Below are 16,325 nucleotides of genomic sequence, written 5' to 3'. Positions count from 1 at the left end.
TAGCCCTTTCCCTATCATTGATAGAGGACATTGGTGTTTTTTGCTTAATTGTAATTATGCTGGAGTTCTATACTGAAAGTATTGTTTATATTTAAATTATTTTAAATATAAATATATAAATATTACTTTTATATTTAAATTATTTTCTTAGGATGAATTCCTAGAAGCTGGTTTACTAAGTCTGAGGGTAGAAATATTTTTAATGGTTTTTGATGTAGATTGTTAAATTAACCCCCGAATTATAGCAGTTTACAAAGCCATCTCTGGTTTCGTTTGGCCATTTGCAGTAAGTTTTTATTGTTGTTTTGTTGGGTTAAAAAACTTTTTTTCACCCCTTGCTAGTTTACTTTATATTGCTTTAATTTGTATTTCTTTGATAAGTAGTAAAACTAACCTTTGGGGCGTGTTATATCTGCCTTTTTTTTTTTTTGGCGTTCTTGTGGAAAGAGCAGATGTTTATGCATAATTGTTAGACTGGCTGCTAGTCCAAGAGCAATAAGTAGTTAAGGGGTAGTGTCAGTGACCTGAGGCAGTAGCTATCTTGACCAACTCTGGTGAGGTATAGATTAAAGCTGTGAAAACTTTTTGTCTGTTTGTTGGCCACACCTGCCACACGTGGAAGTTCCCAGGCCAGGGATCGAACCTGTGCAGCAGCTGTGACCTGTGCTGCAGCTGGCAGCAGTGCCAGATCCTTTACCCACTGGGCCACAGGGGAATATCCTGGAAACGTTGATTCACAGAAAATAGTTGTATACCTAATGATTGGAGTTTGGAGTATACTGTTTAATGTACAGGTGTTTAATTTTTCTTTAGAGATTCTAGAAGGTAAACTAATCTTTTCCTCATTTTTGGAGGAAGTACCCTGCTTCCTCACTTTTGTGTAGTTTGTAGATCTAGAAAGTATAGTAAATTGAACTGTTTTACTGATTCCCTGAATAGAAGTTGATTTCCTTTAAAAAAAAAAATAGTTGTAGGAGATCAAACTCAAAAAAGTGAATTGGGGCCTCATGCAGGATGTTGGTCTTAGTCTAAGAAGAAATAAAAGCTATTGAAATTATAAGCAAGGGGCTGACATGGTGGGGATTTTGACAGGTTCACTTAAACTGCCATTCAGTGTAGAAGTAATTGAGGCATCTGGATATGGCTCTTGGGCCCCGCAGGAGCTATGGGAGGTAGTAGAGATTCTGTGGGACAGAGACTTAATATTAACAGCTTTTAGGTATAGGAATACTTGAATTTTTTTTCTTTTTTTTTTAGCACTGTTAATTATATATTAAAGGATGTTTGATTTGCAGAAAAGCTAGAGTGGATTCTGGGAATTTGGAGTGGAAGCTGAGGTATTGGGGAGAGAAGTGGGTGATGGGTGTGGAGAAGGGTTGGGGAGGAGATGCTTTGAGAGGCATTACATTTATAAAATCAGTAGATAAGGTGAGTGGGAACGATTGTGCTTATTAGTACATTTTCGTACTGTTGTTCCTTATAATGTAACATTGTACATTTTATATTTCAGATGAATTTACAACTGATTTTCTGGATTGGACTGATCAGTTCAGTTTGCTATGTGTTTGGCCAAGCAGGTAAAAAAAGAATTTTCCTACCTGTCTTGTCACTTCATTATCTTCTATCACTTTCTGACCATTTTATTTATTTTTTATTTTTCTTTTTGGTTGCACCTGTGGCATGTGGAAGTTTATGGGCCAGGGTTCCAGCTCATTCCAAGCTGCTGCAATGACAATGCTGGATCCTTCCTTTAACCCATTGTGCCACAAGGGAACTCCATTTTTTTTAGCCGCTTTGGATTCCTGGGGAACTGAATAAGGTCATGCTGAAAGCCCTGCAGTGGTCCCACTGCTCAGAATCAGAGGCAGGGCACTTCCTCCCAGTGCCTGCAAGGTCCTTTCTTGGGGTCCCCGTTTGCTACCTACAGTGTCCGTCGGAACAGAACGCACTACACAGAGATCTTTGGGGATACAGTAGTGTAAGTGAGCATAGAAAAAGCAGGGGCATGTGACATCTTTAGAAGGAAATAAAGTCAATGTATAGATTATGAACTATTCATTCCTCTACATTTCACTAAAAAGTGAAAGCAGGAATACTTGGCTTTCCAGAGGATATTCTTGCTCTTTGAGCTTACATAATCTTGGTATCATATAGAATAGGAATGAAAAGTAAAATTGGAAATATATTTAATTCTGTTATAAACCATAGTGCATCCACATCTGAAATAATGGATATTTAATTCTGTTCTCCAAACCTCAAAAAAATATACTGCCTAGAACAGATGCTTGATATTAGACTAGAAAGAACTTACCACGCAGAAAAATGAAGAAAGAAACCATAAAGGAAATTGCCGACAATTTTAAATTACATAAAACCAATATAACCCACAATATCTATATGTCCAAACACCATCAACAAAATGAGAAGCTAAAAAGGGTTTGATTTCATCACATGTACAGAGATTCCGCCCCCCCCCCCCCCCCGCCTAAAAAAGATGAATGTGGTAACAGAAAAGTTTGCAAAAGATGTAACATATTTACGAAGGAAATGGTCAGTAAAAATGTGGAAGAAAATGAAACCGTAAATAACCAACAATTGATGTTTTTATTTATACCTGTTAAATGAGTATAAAAAAGAAAAAACTTTGCATTTAAAAAGCACTTGTTGATCTGGGATCAAAATGGTGGAGGAGTAGAATGTGAAGCTTACCTTCTCCCACAAACACATCAAAAAAAAAAGTATGTGATTTGCACAGAGCATCTACTTAACACTGGCAGAAGACTTCAGACTTCAAAAAAAAGGCAAGAAAACCTCCATATGACTGGGTAGAACAAAAGGAAAAAAGAAGAGGGGGAAGAAAGGAATCAGGACGAGAAGGAGCTGTGAAAGAGGAAAGGAATTGACAGACAGGGAGGCCACCTAACTGATGGGGAGGTCAGCTGGGATGGAGGGGAGCCCCAAAGCAGCAGAGAAAACCTCAGAGGAGGGCAAGACAGAGAACCACACAGACAGTTGGTACCATTGCACCACAGCCTGTCATACTCAAGTTGGGGCTGGACACTGAGGCTGGGATTTGGAGGTCAGTTCTGGGGAGAGGACTAGGGTTGGCTGCATGGAACCAGCCTGAGGGGGCCAGGGAGAGGTGCACCACAGCTGAAGGAGTGGAGTGTAGGAAGAGGCCTGGACCAACCAGAGAAGCGAGGTGCCATTGTTAGGAGTTGCTGGACCACCATAGAGACTTCTTTTTCTGTGCATCTGAGGGCTCCCCAGCGGCAGGGCACCTTTTGGGCTGGCTCCAGGGGCAGGTGCAAACTGTGGTAGCCATCTTGGGCTCCAGAGGTGGACACAGGCCACAACCATTGAGGGTCCCCTGACTAAGCACCACCTGCTGCCCCAGTAACCCCAGGGGTTGCTGCTGTGGAGAGCCCCACAACTGAGCACTGCTCATTCCCACCTCCCTGGGAATGCACATGCCCCACCTCTGCTACTGCCAAGGGCCCTGGGCACTGTGCCCAACTCCCTGGGGGCACTGGCACTGCCACTGCCAAGGACCGGATGACAAGGCATGGCCTTGAAGGTGCTGCCCGATAGCCCTACTTCCCTGGAAGCATGGGCAGGCTGTGTGCTTGCTCACCCCCTATCAAGAGGATAACAGGGAATTCCTGTCATGGCTCAGTGGTTTAAGAACTTGACTAGAATCCATGAGGATGCAGGTTTGATTCCTGGCATCAGTGGGTGAGGGACCCATTGTTGCTGTGAGCTGTGGTCTAGTTGCAAATATGGCTTGGATCTGGTGTGGCTGTGGCCAGCAGCTAAAGCTCTGATTTGACCTCTAGCCTGAGAACTTCCACATGCTTCAGGTGCAGCCCTAAAAAGGCCAAAAACAAAAACAAAACAGCCTGCTAACACTGAAGGAAGAGACAGCAAGCATCCAAACCAAATGCATCCCTCCTGCCAAAAAAATAGAGTAAACCCACACAAGCTACCTAGGGGCACTTCTGCATGTAAATAGCTCTCCAAGACCTCAGTAGATAATTGTTTTTCCTAAACTCATCCAATAAGAAAAATACAAGCAAATTGAAGAAGCATGGGAACCATTTCTAGTTAAAAGAACAAGGCAGTTCCCCGAAGAAGCAAACAACGAAATAAGACCTCTGCAGTCTAACAGAGACCGAGTTCAAAAAAGAGATAATGAAAATACTGAAGGAATTAAGAATGAATATCAACAGTAACACAGATCACTTTAAAAAGGAACTAGGAAATGTAAGGAGCAAAGAAAACTTAGAAAATTTATTTGCTGAGACAAAACCTGAGCTAAAGGCATTAGAACAGCAAAATCAATAAATCAGAGGATTGAGTAAGTAACTTGGAAGATTGGGTGATTTCCAGTATTCTATCAGGATAGAAAGCCAAATAGAAGAGATCTGTGGGATAATCCGAAACACGCCAATCTATGTGTAATAGGGATCCCAGAAGGAGAAGAAAGAAAAGGAGATTGATAGTATATCTGAAGAAATTATGGCTGAAAATTTCCCAAATCCAAGGAAGGAAACATAAGCAGAGGAAAAACAGGAGCCCCAGCAAGATGAGCCCAAACAGACCTACACCAAGACATCTTACAATAAAAATTGTAAGAGTTAAAGATAAGGAGAGGATTCTAAAGGGAGCAAGAGAAAAAGAATAAATTACAAAGGAAATCCCAAAAGGCTATCAGCTGATTTAGCTGCAGAAACACTACAGGCCAGAACGGAGGGGCAAGATATATTCAAAGTTCTGAAAGGGAAAAATTTACAAGCTAGAATACTCTACCTAGGAAGATTATTATTTAAAATAGAAGGAGAAATGAATTTTTCTGATAAAAACTAAAAGAATATAGCAATACTAGACCTATCCTAATTGAAAATTTCCTCTAAAAGTGGGAACGAAGTGAGGAGATACAGGATGGAGGAAATCACAATTGGAAAGTAACCACTTAAATAAGCTAGTATACAGACCTAAAAGAGAAAAAAAAACCAAAGCACCTATTTGTGAAAGCAGTAAGCACAAGGGACAGCAAAAGGATAAATGTGAAGATGTAAAACAGGACATCAGAATCATAAAATGGGGAAGGAGAGTAAAACATCTAGATTTTTTAAAGAATGTGTTGAGCCTAAATGGCTGTCTAAAGCTGGCACATAAAGGAAGGGGTAATATACTTGAAAAGCCTGGGAGTTCCCGTCATGGCGCAGTGGTTAACGAATCCAACAAGGAACCATGAGGTTGTGGGTTCGGTCCCTGCCCTTGCTCAGTGGGTTAAGGATCCGGCGTTGCCGTGAGCTGTGGTGTAGGTTACAGACGCGGCTCGGATCCCGCGTTGCTGTGGCTCTGGCGTAGGCTGGAGACTATAGCTCCGATTGGACCCCTAGCCTGGGAACCTCCATATGTCGAGGGAGCGGCCCAAGAAATAGCAAAAAAAGACCAAAAAAAAAAAAAAAAAAAAAAAGCCTGGCAGCCAAAATCAAACCAAACAACACATTCGCAAAAACCAAAAAGAAGACACAAGCATCAAATAAAAGGAAATCAACCAACCAAAAACAACAACAACAAAAACAACAAAGGAGAAACATAGAATCAGCTGGAAAGTAAGGTTTAAAATGGCAGTAAATATCTCTTATTTATCATTACCTTAAGTGTCAACTGACTGAATGCTCCAGTCAAAAGACAGAGTGGCAGACTGGATAAAAAAATCAAGAGCCTATAATACGTGACCTACAAGAGACTTACTTAGGGCAAAGGACACATATAAATTGAAAGTGAGGGGATGGGAAAAGATATTTCACATCAGTGGAAATGACAGGAAAATAGGAGTCATAATATTTCCATCACACAAAATGGACCTTAAAGCAAAGGCCATAAAGACAGACACTGTTGATCAAAGGATCATTTTAAGAAGAGGATATTACACCATCAACATATATCTCTGTAACATAGAAAACAAATGCTAATAGACATAGAAGGAGAAATTGATGGGAATACAATAATAGTAGGAGACTTAACACCTCCTCCTATCAATGGACAGATCCTCTAGAGAGAAAATCAGTAAAGCAACAGAGATCGTGAATGACACAGTAGAATAGTTAGACTTAATTGATTTTTTTTAGGACATTACATCCAAAAAAGCCCCAGAATACACATTCTTTTCAAGTGAACATGGAACATTCTCTAGGATTGACCACATACTGGGGCATAGAACTAACCTCAACAAATTTGAGAGTACAGAAATGATTATTTTTGCTTTTTAGGGCCATACCTGTGGCACATGGGGTCAAATCAGAGCTGCAGCTGCCGGCCTCTGCCACAGCCATGGCAGTGCAGGATCTGAGCTATGTCTGTGACCTCTGCAGCTCGTGGCAGTCCTGAATCCTTAACCCACAGAGTTGGGTCAGGGATTGAACCTGTACCCTTGTGAATACTAGTTGGGTTCTTAACCACTGAGTTAAACAGAAACTCCAGAAACTATTTCCAGCATCTTCTCTGACCACAGTGGCTTGAAACTAGAAATCAACCAGAGGAAAAGAAATGAGAAAAAAACTGACTACTTGGAGACTAAACATTATGCTACTAAAATACCAGTGTGTCATTGAGGAATTCAAAAAGGAAATTAAAAAGTACCTTGAGACAAATGACGACGAAAACACAACCATACAAAATCAGTGGGATGCCACAAAAGCAGTTCTTAGAGGGAAATTCAAAGTGATACAGGCCTTCCTCAAAAAAACCCCAAAATATCAAATCGACAACCTAATCTATCACCTCAAAGAATTAGTTAAAGAAGAACAAACAAAACCAGAAGTAAGGAAGTCAGCAAAAGTAAGGAAATCATAAAGATCGGAGAGGAAATCAATAAAATAGAGATTAAAAAAAAAAACCAGAAAAAGAATAAAACCAGAAGCTGGATATTTGAAAGAGTAAACAAAATCGACACACCTCCGGCCAAACTCACTAAGAAGAGAACCCAAATAAGAAATGAAAAAGAAATCTCAACTGATATATTGGAAATACAAAAAAATAAGAGAATACTATGAACAAGCCTAAATGTCCATAGACAGATGAATGGCTTAAGAAGTGGTATGTATATTCAATGGAATACTACTCAGGCATAAAAAAGAATGAAGTAATGCCATTCACAGCAAAACTGATGCAACTAGAGATTCTCATACTAAGTGAAGTAAGAGAAAGACACCTACCATATGGTATCTCTTATTCGTGGAATCTAAAATATAGTACAATAAAATACTGTACAAATGAACCTATCTACAAAACAGCTTCACAGACATGGAGAAGAGACTTGTGATTACCAAGAGGGAGAGGAGAGGGAGTGCAGTGGTTTGGGGTTAATAGACATAAACTATAACATTTAGAATGGATAGACAAGTCTTGTATAGCAAAAGGAATTATATCCAATCTCCTGGGATAGACAATGATGGAAAATAATATAAAGATTAAAAAAAGTTTATGTATGAGTCACTTTGTCGTGCAGCAGAAATTGGCACATTAGAAGTCAACTGTTTTAATAATAAAAAGTGCTTATTTAGTGTGTGGTGAAATGGTATGTACACTGCTTGTGGCAGTGTGTGTTTGAACATTACTGTTGGAGAGACGTTAGTGTGTACAGAGTCTTAAAAACGTTAGTAAGTCTTCAACTCAGCATGTTTCTTTTAATCTGTGATAAGGAAATAATGAGTTTTACTTTATAAGAACGGTCATCAGAGTGGGTGCACATATATATATATATATGCGCATATGGTCATGAGAGTGGGTGCGTGCATGTGTGTATATTATATATATAATATATATATGTATGCCTGAGTGTGTGTATGTAGAGGGTTCATGTGGCATGTGTGAACTGTGAAATTGAAAACAACGTAAACATGTCTATCATTTAATAGGATACATTAACAATGAAAATGTAATCATTAAAGCCATGTTTTTGAAGAATTTGTAATGAAACATTAAGATTAGGTATAAGAAGTAGTATACAAAATACATGTTCTTAACCTCATTTAAATGTCTGTATATGCATGCTTCCTTGCTATTTTTGTTCGTTCTTTATACTTTTACTTATTTTCCAAATAGTCTGTAATGAGCGTATGCTAGGTTTATAATTAGAACACATACGTTGGAGAAAATCCATATTGGTAATTACCAGGTGGTAGGCAAACTGATCCTTACATGGATTTAAAAAAATACATGGCATACTTTGATCAGAGACCTGAAAAATCAAGAGGTTGTGGATAAGATGGATGTGTACTAAAAAGTATTTAACAAACTATGGAGTTCCCGTTGTGGCGCAGTGGTTAACGAATCCGACTAGGAACCATGAGGTTGCGGGTTCAGTCCCTGCCCTTGCTCAGTGGGTTGACGATCCAGCGTTGCCGTGAGCTGTGGTATAGGTTGCAGACGCGGCTCGGATCCCCCGTTGCTGTGGCTCTGGTATAGGCCAGTGGCTACAGCTCCAGTTCGACCCCTAGCCTGGGAACCTCCATATGCTGCGGGAGCGGCCCAAAGAAATAGCAGAAAGACAAAAAAAAAAAAAAAAAAAAGTATTTAACAAACTAAAATGAAGATGTCTGGTGGGGGGGTGGGGGGATGGGTGTGGTGGTAAGAGTTAAATGAAAAGAAATAATGCTTTATCTAGTTGTAAGAAAACTCCTGAGAATGATGACCATCCAACAGAAGAGATCCTGAAAGTATGCCTTTGAAAAAAAGGACAAATGCATAGATTAGTGGTACCTAGTCTTTGCTGTAGAAAATTAAGAAAGATAACTCTGTTTACCTGTGATAACTCTCTTCTCTGTGCCAAGATGACCCCAAATCTCCTCTTTGTTTGGGGGAGGGGAGGGTGTCTGAATCAGCTTAGTAACTAGATTTCATAGTATTCATATTTAACATATGTATTATTTGTTGCTGTGAGCCTGATTTTTCACTATTTTTTTTTCTCGAAACTAGAAATAAAGTGGTCTATTCTTTCTCCTCACAGATGAAAATAGATGTTTAAAAGCAAATGCCAAATCATGTGGAGAGTGTATACAAGCAGGGCCAAATTGTGGATGGTGCACAAATTCAGTAAGTAAGATTGCTCAAGCCTTTCATTTATTCCCTGGTCATTTAATGTTGCCCCAAACTGTATCCTTGTGAAGTGCTAGATGTGACTTTTCCCTTAATGGGTGTTTACTGAATAAGGGTCAGCTCCGCATATAACACCGTGTGATGGTCTGGAGCTGTGCTGTCCATCACAGGAGCCTCTGGACACGTGTGGCAGTGCTGAGCAGTTGAGACACGTATGGGTGGTCTCTACTGAGAATTGCCATAAAGCCTTAAATACATACCAGAGATGGAAGACTTAGTAATGTAGAAAATCATTGAAGTTGAAATGCTACTATTTTGTATATATTGTTAAAAGTAATTTCCCCTCTTTTTTTCTTTTAGTGTGGCTTCTAGACAATTTAAAAATACATACGTTGCTTACATTTGTGGCATGCATTATGTTTCTTTTGGACAGCTTCCCGAAAAACTAGCCATTTCATTTGACTATTTTAGATAGTTTCCTTTTTTTTTTTTTTTTTTTGATGGGAGAGGTATAAGTTAGCTTGCCTAATTGTGTTTTAATAAAACTAATGTAGATTTGGTTTGCATCCTAATCAAAGCCCATTTGAGGTTAGGGTTTAAATTTTACTCACTCTTGTCATCTCTGTGCATTGCTTAACATGGTACCTTCTTCCGCAAAGCTTACTAAATGTTGAACGGATGAATACCAAGTCAGAACTGGAGATAAAGGGAAGTCATTTAGAGGCTACATAATGTATTCATGGGGTGAATAATACCAGAAACTTGAAGTCTCACTGTTTTTTTTTTCCTTCCTTTTTATAGCCACACCTGTGGCATATGGAAGATCCCAAGCCAGGGGTTGAATTGGAGCTGCACCTGGGGCCTGTGCCACAGCCATGGCAACACTAGATCCAAGATACATCTTTGACTACACCACAGCTTAAGTTACTCCGGATCCTTACCCCACTGGGCCAAGCCAGGGATTGAACCTGCATCCTCACAAAGACAGTGTTGGGTCCTTAACTTGCCGAGCCACAGTGAGAACTCCTATTGTTTGTTTTCACTCAGGCAGTTGACCCTACATTTAGGTGCCTGCTTTGTGGGTGTAACTGGTCAAATATCAGATATGTCATATGGTTGGACCTATAAAAGACAAAAAGAGAGGTTTTTGTTTTGTTATTTCAGATTTTTTCTACTGGCACTTTCTGTTCTCCTAAAAATGGTGTTCTGGAATTAAATAGGGAGTGCTTTGAGCTTGTCTCAGTTGAGGCTTACATAACTGAAACTCTTGGTTTTCTTTTTCTTTTTTTGGCCATTTTTTAATTCTCTTTTTTGGCTGCCATGTGGCATATGGAGTTTCCAGAGCAGGGATCAGATCCAAACTGCATTGCAACCTGTGGCATTGCCAGATCTTTTAACCCTCTGTGCTGGGCCAGGCATCAATTCTGCATCCTGGTGCAACAGAGACGCCACTGCAGATCCTGTTGTGCCATAGCAGGAACTCCTCCAGTGCTTTTTTTTTTTTTTTTTTTTGGTTTTTTTAGGGCCACACCCATGGCATATGGAGGTTCCCAGGCTGAGGGGGCTAATTGGAGCCGTAGCCACCGGCCTATGTCACAGCCACAGCAACGCCAGATCCAAGCCTCATCTGTGATCTATACCACAGCTCACAGCAACGCTGGATCCTTAACCCACTGAGCAAGGCCAGGAATTGAACCCGAAACCTCATGGTTCGGATTCATTTCCGCTGTGCCACGATGGGAAGTCCCCAAGCTCTTGGATGTATCTGGAAAATGAGCATGATCTGCCTTCTTTATGTTGTAACAGGAATTAAATGAATGTAAAGCTGTTTCATTTAGAATGTTCTAATAAGTGGTACCTGTTGTTGTTAACAACACCCATTTTATGAGGGTTGTTGTTCATCTGGGGTTTAGCGTTATCCTGGCCAAACTATTGTTTCAATAATTTAGCGTTTGATCTTTGTGGCACAACCCTTAAATTATTAAAGGTATTTTGGGATATGTTAGTGAAATTTTGCTTGGGTGTTGTGATCTTAGTTTTCTGGAGTGGCTAGTATCTGGAAGTGAATGGTGCTCTAGGCCCCTGTGCTTTGGCAGCATTTTACGTATGATTATATGTAAAACTAGTGCAGCTTGCTTGCTTCTTTTTTTGGGGGGTGGGGTGGGAGGGGCCAAGCCCGCGACATATGGAGGTTCCCATAGCAACATCAGATCTGAGCTGCGTCTGCGACCTACACCGCAGCTCATGACAACACTGGATCCACTGAGCGAGGCCAGGGATCGAACCTTCGTCCTCATGGATACCAGTCAGATTTGTTTCTGATGAGCCATGACGGGAACTCCAAAAGTAGCGCAGCTTTGAACCCTCAGATGTGTGGTACTGTACTCCCTTCCAGTTGTTTTTCTAAGTACAAAAAACGCTTTCATTGAGTGTTGTGTTTCCCTTAAAAAGTAACTGTGACCACAACTATTGTGTATTCTTTGTATTTAAATATCCTCACTTTGTACAGCGTTATGACATTGGTAGTTAATAAACAAATATATAAAACTGAACATAAAGTGACCCCAAATAAAAGGCATTCCGTCATTTTCCTAATTCAAGATTTTCAAAAAGACTTTTGGCCAACTAAATAGAAAATTTGGGGGATATAGGAAATAATTAAATGTCTCTTCCTAATAAGTACACATTTTAAAATGATACACACACGTATACATGTCATTGTTTCCCCTCACATTTCATGAAAAACTTAGAATCTTTTTTTTAATGTAACAATTTTTATTTTTTTCCGTTATAGCTGGTTTAACAGTGTTCTATCAGAATCTTTTCACACATCTTAACAGCAATGTTTTTGATTTCACTAAGGTACTTGGTCATGTGATAAAAATAACACATTTAAAAAATCCTGTCACTTCTAGAAATTTTACCTCACACTACATTACACATTATAGCCTTTTAACACTTTTTTTTTTTTTTAATCTTACCTTTTTTTTTTTTTTGTCTTTTTTTTGCCATTTCTTGGGCCGCTCCTGCGGCATATGGAGGTTCCCAGGCTAGGGGTTGAATCGGAGCCATAGCTGCCAGCCTACACCACAGCTCACGGCAACACCGGATCCTTAATTCACTGAGCAAGGCCCAGGGATCGAACCCACAACCTCATGGTTCCTAGTCGGATTCATTAACCACTGAGCCACGACGGGAACTCCAACACTTTTTAATTTACCATATGGAGATTCATTCTTGACCCTGTCATATAATCACTTACTGTATTAAATTCTAAAAGCCTTATTTATGGTAATAGCCAATACCTAAACTTTTTTTAAATCTCTAAGAATACTTACTAAATCTGTGCTAAATTTCTTGGTCTCCTTTTTAAGAACCTTAAAAAAAGGATTTAGTATGATGTTTTAAATATTCAAAATATTCAAAAATGCCATGAAGGAAAATGCTTCATAATACAAGAGGCTTCTAAGAATTTTTCTAAGGGAAAGTTTGGGGAAAAAAATTTGATATTTGTGTATATTCCTTGCTAGTGGCTGTTGACCATGGTGAGTAAATAATTTCACTGAAGAAATTTCTTTGAGTGGATACTCTGAATTTGAATGTGAAATGGGTAAGATGTACACATAGGTCAGTCCTGAGTATTATTGAAGTAATACATTACTAGTAATAGTAATAAAGGTATTAATACTTTTAAGGAAAACTTTAGCTTATTTTTAAGTAAAATTACATACTATGTTTTGGATAAAGGGAACACTTTGTTTAAAAACCAGAAATGAAGTATATTAGATGGTTCACCTGGTTTTTGCAATTTAACTGGTTTGACCATGTAACTTTTTTACTTAAACCTATATTTTATATGCTCTTTAGACATTTTTACAAGAAGGAATGCCTACTTCTGCTCGATGTGATGATTTGGAAGCCTTAAGAAAGAAGGGTTGTCATCCAGATGACATTGAAAATCCCAGAGGCTCCAAAAATATAAAGAAAAATAAAAATGTAACCAACCGTAGCAAAGGGACAGCAGAGAAGCTGCAGCCGGAAGATATCACTCAGATCCAACCACAGCAGTTGGTTTTGCAGTTACGATCAGGTACTTCAGTCTGATTCTATGAATATTTTGTTTCCCCTTGAGCTTTTTGACAACTTGATGTAAGTTTCTGTGAGGGTTCATTTTCACATGTGAACGGGCACTACAGTAGACGTGTTGACTACATTAACTGTTAGAAATTTTTTGCAGGTACAACAATTTGTAAGAAGAGTGTATGTGAAGTAAATGTTGCCTAATGTCCACAGTAAATTCTGTTGAAGATTCAGAAAGTATTAGATTTAATGAGTTTTAAAAAATAAACACGTCCATCTTCTGGTCTAATTCCGGAATATAAAGACAACATTTTAATGTATTTTTTCCTTTGTTTTTATTCAGTATTGTTAAAATATTAAGTGTTTTAGCAGCCCCACATCTGGAGAAAAGAAAGAGAGCACAAGCACCCTTTCTCCTCTTCCAGTTTCCAGCCGCTTCCTCTCAAGGAAACGTCCCCCCAGCTTCCCCTCCCACCCTGTCCAAAGCCTAGTTCTGCCCGACTTCTGCTTCCTGAACTCCTCTGGCAAAGCCCTGCCGCCACCTGGAGCCCTTGGGCCTGGTGGACCCTCATCAGGCCTTTTTTCTTTCTTTCTTGAAACTTTCAAGTGCTCTTCTTTTGGCTTCTGGGATAACACTGCTGCTTTTCGTCTCATCTCTTAGCAGTGATTTCCAGTGTTCTCCCTGTGTCTCCTTCCGTCCTTCCTTCCTCTTTATAGTCCACTTAATGATTGGTCTTCCTCTCATGATTTTAAAGCCATTTGTGTGGCTGTAACGTAGACTTTCTTCTTAAGTTCCAAACCCGGTTATCCAACTGCCTACTGGAAACCTATGTAGAGAAAATCGGTAAATAAAAATTTAATGACTTTTCACCCACATCTCTTGGATTTTACCTCACACCTCTGGTACATCTCTTCTCCTTCCTCTTTGTTTCAGTTCAGATCTTTATTGTCTCTCTGTTAACAGTTTCTTAAGTTTATGTGTCTAATTCATCTTTAAAACTTTTTGTGAGGTTTTCTAAAGTGCAAATCAGATTGTTATTCACTGCAAGCAGTGCGTCGCACTAGACAGCAGAGTCTTGACTTTATAACGCCAGGCTCTCAGAAGTCCAGCGAGCCCCATAGTGGACCTGCCTCACCACCCAGTCTAGTTTGTGTGGGCCCATCTGTCTGTTTGCCTCTGTTGTCCTTATAAACTCGCTCTCCGCCTGTCTTGCCTGCGGTGGACTGGGAATGCTGTCTTTTTCATCATCCCCAGGGCCTGGCGTTTTAAGTATTTATGGATGAAATGAGGACATACCCATTGAGTTACCTATGAAATGCCCAGGTTTTTTGTAAAAACTATGTCAATAAATTTCACTGTATAGTGTTTGCCTTATAAATCGACTGACTTGGTTTTTCTCATTCACTTTGGACTACTGGGAAGCTAATTGTCTAGTCCCTTTAACTAGGGGAGCCACAGACGTTTACGTTGAAATTCAAGCGAGCTGAGGACTATCCCATTGATCTCTACTACCTTATGGACCTCTCCTACTCCATGAAAGACGACTTGGAGAACGTGAAAAGCCTTGGAACAGATCTGATGAATGAAATGAGGAGGATTACTTCAGACTTCCGAATTGGTAGGAATTTTGACAAAATTAATACTTTTCATTTGTAAAAATCTGGGCAGTTTTGTTCTTCACCACATACACATGAGATAAATGGGCCAGGTTTTACCCTTGTGTTCATAAGAGGATGCACATTCCTGTGACACATCTAACAATTTTTCTGCCTCTTGTTCCTCTTACTGTAGGCTGCCATGTTATTTGACACACATTACACCACACATAGATGGTGAAATGCATGCTTGTTTTCATAGGTATTTATTCATTTGTTGATTTATTTTATAAACATGTTGATTGCTTGGATTCTATTTCATTGCTAGTTAATATGACCACACCTGCCCTGTATAACCTTAATCTCCCATCAGACCTGGATATTTTTATACAGTGATATCTTTTCCAACCCTTATTATTTCTTAAAAAAAAAGATTGACTTATAGGTGGTTACATACTTGATTTTATTTTAGTGCAACTTATCCATCTGTCCAACCATACACCCTCCATCTGTCATCACAGTCTGCATTTTCCTTCACAGGATTTGGCTCTTTTGTGGAAAAAACTGTGATGCCTTACATTAGCACAACACCAGCTAAGCTCAGGAACCCTTGCACAAGTGAACAGAACTGTACCAGCCCATTTAGCTACAAAAATGTGCTCAGCCTTACTGATAAAGGGGAAGTATTTAATGAACTTGTTGGTAAACAGCGCATATCTGGAAATTTGGATTCTCCAGAAGGTGGCTTTGATGCAATCATGCAAGTTGCCGTTTGTGGAGTAAGTGCATTCAATGTTATTTGTGTGAATTTTGTGTTATTTTGCTGTCAGAAGAAATTACCTTAATTACCATGTCATATTTGACTAATCCCTTAAATTCCCTTCAACTACAAGTGCTTCATAAAAGTATAATTGTAATGTCTCTAAACCAGGCAGTTCATTTACAGAGGGTTTTAAAGGCCAGAATGCGCACCATTTGAAATAGTGGGGCAGTTTAGCTTTAGCCTGGTGCTCTGTGTCTTTAGAAGAGACCAAGGTACCCTAGCTTTCTGGCTTTGTGCCTGAGATAGAATTGGGGTTATCAGAAGCATTAAAAATGCTTAAATAAACTTTGTCCTAGACACCATTTTCCTTTGGTAACTTTTCTTCTGCTTGTCATCTTTGAAAGGCATCTTCCCTTATCTTAGGAATTCAAAAAGAAAGAACTTTTAAAATCCTAGTTTGAAAGAATATATGAGAACGTGTATTTTGAGAAGTCATGTAATATTTGTAATTTTAATTGCAAGATTTTCAGTGGTTGTAAACTGATCTCCATTGGAGTAGTGATTAGAATTTTCTGTTTACCAGCTGAGATTTTGGGATGACCTTTTAATGATACAGGTGACGTTGAAACTAGGAAACATTGTGAGGTAGATAAAGTTCGTCTTAAGTACCTAAGACGTCTCGTTCCCTCCCCCCATTTTCCCTTATAGTACCCTGTGCCCTAGAACACCTTCCTGGACTCCAGTGCTTCTTTGCTTCTCAGCCAGTTTTTAATATGCT

General features: G+C 39.3%; 1 protein-coding gene across 3 annotated transcripts in view; it reads left to right on the top strand.

The window, feature by feature from the left end:
• ITGB1 (integrin subunit beta 1) overlaps window positions 1–16,325 on the top strand; it is a 52,216-nt gene that overhangs the window by 17,532 nt on the left and 18,359 nt on the right. For all 3 annotated transcript variants that reach the window (XM_013980285.2, NM_213968.1, XM_021064065.1), the window contains 5 exon segments: window positions 1,511–1,577; window positions 9,020–9,105; window positions 12,976–13,198; window positions 14,637–14,807; window positions 15,325–15,563. In XM_013980285.2, coding sequence (XP_013835739.1) covers window positions 1,511–1,577; window positions 9,020–9,105; window positions 12,976–13,198; window positions 14,637–14,807; window positions 15,325–15,563 — 786 coding nt within the window.

This window comes from Sus scrofa, chromosome 10 (assembly GCF_000003025.6).
Source record: "Sus scrofa isolate TJ Tabasco breed Duroc chromosome 10, Sscrofa11.1, whole genome shotgun sequence".
NCBI lineage: Eukaryota > Metazoa > Chordata > Mammalia > Artiodactyla > Suidae > Sus > Sus scrofa.
The sequence above is the reverse complement of the archived record's forward strand: the minus strand, read 5'-3'. Positions and strand labels throughout refer to the sequence as shown.